Raw genomic sequence first — 3,375 nt, 5'->3', positions numbered from 1 at the left:
TAATAAATTGAAGTGTTCACTTCAAGTAGCTTTATCAACAAATCATGCAATACATGTAGAGGCTAAAAAATTAAAGGAATTATTGATAGCTGGATTATCGATTTATCAAAATTGTTTTGTCTTTCTTAGATATATTACATGTCATCTCAAAATTATGTGTTTTTCTAGTTTTTTATTATTATTAAATAAAAAAATATTTTTTTAATATATTAATTTTAAATATTGAAAGAAAAAAAAAATAGAAAACTCTAAACCCACATAAAAGATATGTCAAAAGATGACAATTATTATTAATTTTTACATAAATCCACCACTAACACTACTTTATATTATTTGATCATAAAAAAAAACTGTGTATATAAACAAAGTTTTTTTTTTTTATAAAGGAAGTATATAAACAAAGTTATTGATAATTTATAAATCCATCAATTTAGAATTAATTTAACAAATACTTTGAACAAATGTTACGTCTATATTATTTTTATTACAATTTCACAATAAATCCTAAATTGCATGTTGTTATTAATTATTATTGGTAAAAAAATTAATTTTAATATTTATGAACCAAGATTAAAACTAATAACAATTTCTTATTTATAATTTGTAAAAAAAAAAAAAAAAAGTGGTGTAAAAGCTAGTTAAAGGTTGGTCAAGATACAAGTACAACTTGTGTTTGCCGCGCAGATTCAAACCGTGCAATCAAAGAGATTTTCGAGGGAGGACCATGTTATTAAAGCTAAGAATCATGGTCTTTGACGTGTTCTCCTTCTTCTTCTCTTCTCACCCAAAAAAAAAAAAAAAGGTCTTTGACGTGTAGTTGACGGTGAATTTGGATTATCATCATCAATCTAAAACCATCAAAACCCACCACAGCCGCCGATTTAGAATACTTTAAAATAACAAGTCAAAACAAAGCCAAATTGGCCACGCCAGTCAACCACCACTCACCTTCTCATCCTGCGTAATTTCCCCCCCCAATCCCCACCGTTCAAAATAACCCCATCTACACGCGTCACAAAATTAAGCCCCCTGGTGACGGTCACAAATCACAATAGCCAAACTTCCAGAACACGGTAGAACCACGCACCGTGTCCAATAAGATTACAAAGCCAGCCGACTTAGACCGACCATATCGCCACGTCACCACCCTGTTTACTTCCCTAAATTCCTGTCAATCATCGCCACGTGTCCCCAACTCAAACGGCTAGTTTTTAGCCTTTCTAACTCTTTAACCGCCAACCCACACGAAGTAACGAAGATTTTTCCATAGAAATTTCCAGTGGATTCCTCAAAACGCGTAGATATATTAATTAATTAATTTTTTACTGTTTGTACTTTTTTTTTTATTAATTCAAAAAGCACTCTCTCAAAAAAATTAAAAATTCAAAAAGCAAACAAACCACTATCCTCTCCTCCCTCCTTTATATATAAGTGAGTGATAGAAAGGGACACGACAATTTTTTAAAAGCCACTCCGTAGTTGAAGAAAGGCGGTTCTAAGTTTCCATTTTTTTTTTCACAGCAACAGAAATAGAAACAATTATCCAAAATAGTTTTAAGAGTTGAAGAGTTCGTTTTGTTTTATTTTCAAAATTTGCTTTCAAAAACAGATTTGTTTTTCGAAACACTTTTTTTTTTTTAAATCTTTTTGAAAACTATGGCGTTGGGAAAGAGATGCGGCAGTTCTTTGAAATCGAAGCGCGTGGTCGGCGGTGAGGAGCTAGGGTTAGAGTATGTGAGGTGCGCGAGTGCATTTGGGAGGAAGAGGATTTTGATTTCGAATCATTTCGAGGGTTTGGCAATCGATTCGGCTCCGAAAACGCCGTCGAAGAAAATGTGTGGCGAGAGATTGGGTTTGGATTCTGAAAGGTCTCTTCTCGAAGCCTTGCCTCAGGATATTCTGGTTAGTATCAAATTTTTCTGAGTCTCGAAGCTTTTGATTCTGTTTCTGAATCGGATTGGAACTGTTTTTGTTAGTGAAATTGGAATTGGAAATTGACATTTCTGGTTTTTTTTTTTTTTTGGCTGAGCAGATTAGGGTTTTGTGCGGTGTGAATCATGAGGATTTGAAGCAGCTATTCCACGTTTCGAAAACGATTAGAGAAGCTGTGAGTATTTTGATTTGTAAATCAATCTTCAATTTTTGGTTTGTTAATGTAAATAATGAATATTGATTTTGATTTTTGTTTGTGTAATTGCAGACTCTGATTGCAAAACAATGGCATTTCGCGTATAGCACGCCATCAAAGACTCGAGCTTTTCGAACCGCGTTTGATTTGGAGAATCCAAGCGAATTAGATGATGAAACTGAAGCTCCGAATGCTCCAAAACAGTTGAGGCCTCGTCGGTCACGGCTGTCGGAGAAGAAGCTGGCCGATATATCAGTGGCATTGTTCGCTTCCCCTGACGAAGAGCATTGGCCGAGAAAAGCACTATTTATGGAAACAGAGATATGAATGAGAGAGGCTTTGAAGGTTTTTGTAAATAGATTTGGTGTTGTATTTTGTAGTTGGTGTTGTTGTTGTTGTTGTTGTTGTTGTAGATTTGGTTGATTTTGTACACGTACTTGTAAAGAAATCTTTGCAAGCCAAATCTTCAAAAGCTTTCATTGAAGGTGGGATTGGCTTGGCTGTATTTTTTTTTTTTTTACACGAAATTAGTGAGGGGAGAGAGATAGAGAGTCCAGGATTTTAGTTTAAGGGGCAAATCTTGAACCCCTTCTTGTGTCATAAAAATTTGAGTGTGTACAGTTGATTCTGTATACTCTATTTTGAGCTTAATAAAATGAGAAAATTGTTTCCATGGACTTTGTTCTGTTTTGTGATCTGTATATGCATTTTTCTTTTGTTTCAATGTGTTGCTTGCTAGAGATTAGCCCTTTGTTGATTATGATATGCAGCACGCTAAAATGTTTTATTTGCAATGAAATGTCCCTGTTTTGCACCAATACGATGTAAGAATTCGACATGAACGGGGTTTTTGTTAATAGTAAAATTTTTTGTGGTCAAGTAATATAAACTCATGGGTATCTTGATTTGATTATAAAAGGCAATTATGATGGAACGAACCTCATAGATTCCAAATCTCCTATCAAATCTATAGAGTTTGATATTGGAATCTTGAATGAAATGCTGATTATACTGATATGGGAATGTTTTAGGAATGGACTGTGTGTGTGAAAATGCCTACATTGCTAGGTGCACATATTATAAGAGAACAATTGGCGTGCTCGTGTTTTACAAGGCAAGCACATTGCAAAAAGTCATTATTTTACACGGTTGGAATTTGGTGGAAAGGGGAAATCTGAACAAATACAGATTCACATTTTGATTTTGTTGGGAATGGACGGGACAGAATGTTCTATTGAAAATCTAAT

General features: G+C 34.2%; 1 protein-coding gene across 1 annotated transcript; it reads left to right on the top strand.

Moving 5' to 3' along the window:
• Positions 1–1,450: 1,450 nt before the first annotated feature.
• LOC142633867 (F-box protein At1g61340-like) lies at positions 1,451–2,799 on the top strand. Its single transcript, XM_075808122.1, has 3 exons — positions 1,451–1,902; positions 2,033–2,107; positions 2,201–2,799. The coding sequence occupies exons 1-3, from the start codon at positions 1,657–1,659 to the stop codon at positions 2,453–2,455; spliced, it is 576 nt and encodes a 191-aa protein (XP_075664237.1). The 5' UTR covers positions 1,451–1,656; the 3' UTR covers positions 2,456–2,799.
• Positions 2,800–3,375: the final 576 nt, after the last annotated feature.

The sequence above is a fragment of the Castanea sativa genome, chromosome 5 (genome assembly GCF_040712315.1).
Source record: "Castanea sativa cultivar Marrone di Chiusa Pesio chromosome 5, ASM4071231v1".
Classification (NCBI taxonomy): Eukaryota; Viridiplantae; Streptophyta; class Magnoliopsida; order Fagales; family Fagaceae; genus Castanea; species Castanea sativa.
Note: the sequence above shows the minus strand (reverse complement) of the source record. Positions and strands in the feature narration are given on the sequence as shown.

Coding starts and splice junctions, on each gene's coding strand:
- LOC142633867 (XM_075808122.1), top strand. CDS start 1,657: ATGGCGTTGGGAAAGAGATGCGGCAGTTCTTTGAAATCGAAGCGCGTG. Junction 1,903..2,032: donor CCTTGCCTCAGGATATTCTG/GTTAGTATCAAA, acceptor TTGGCTGAGCAG/ATTAGGGTTTTGTGCGGTGT. Junction 2,108..2,200: donor CGAAAACGATTAGAGAAGCT/GTGAGTATTTTG, acceptor GTGTAATTGCAG/ACTCTGATTGCAAAACAATG.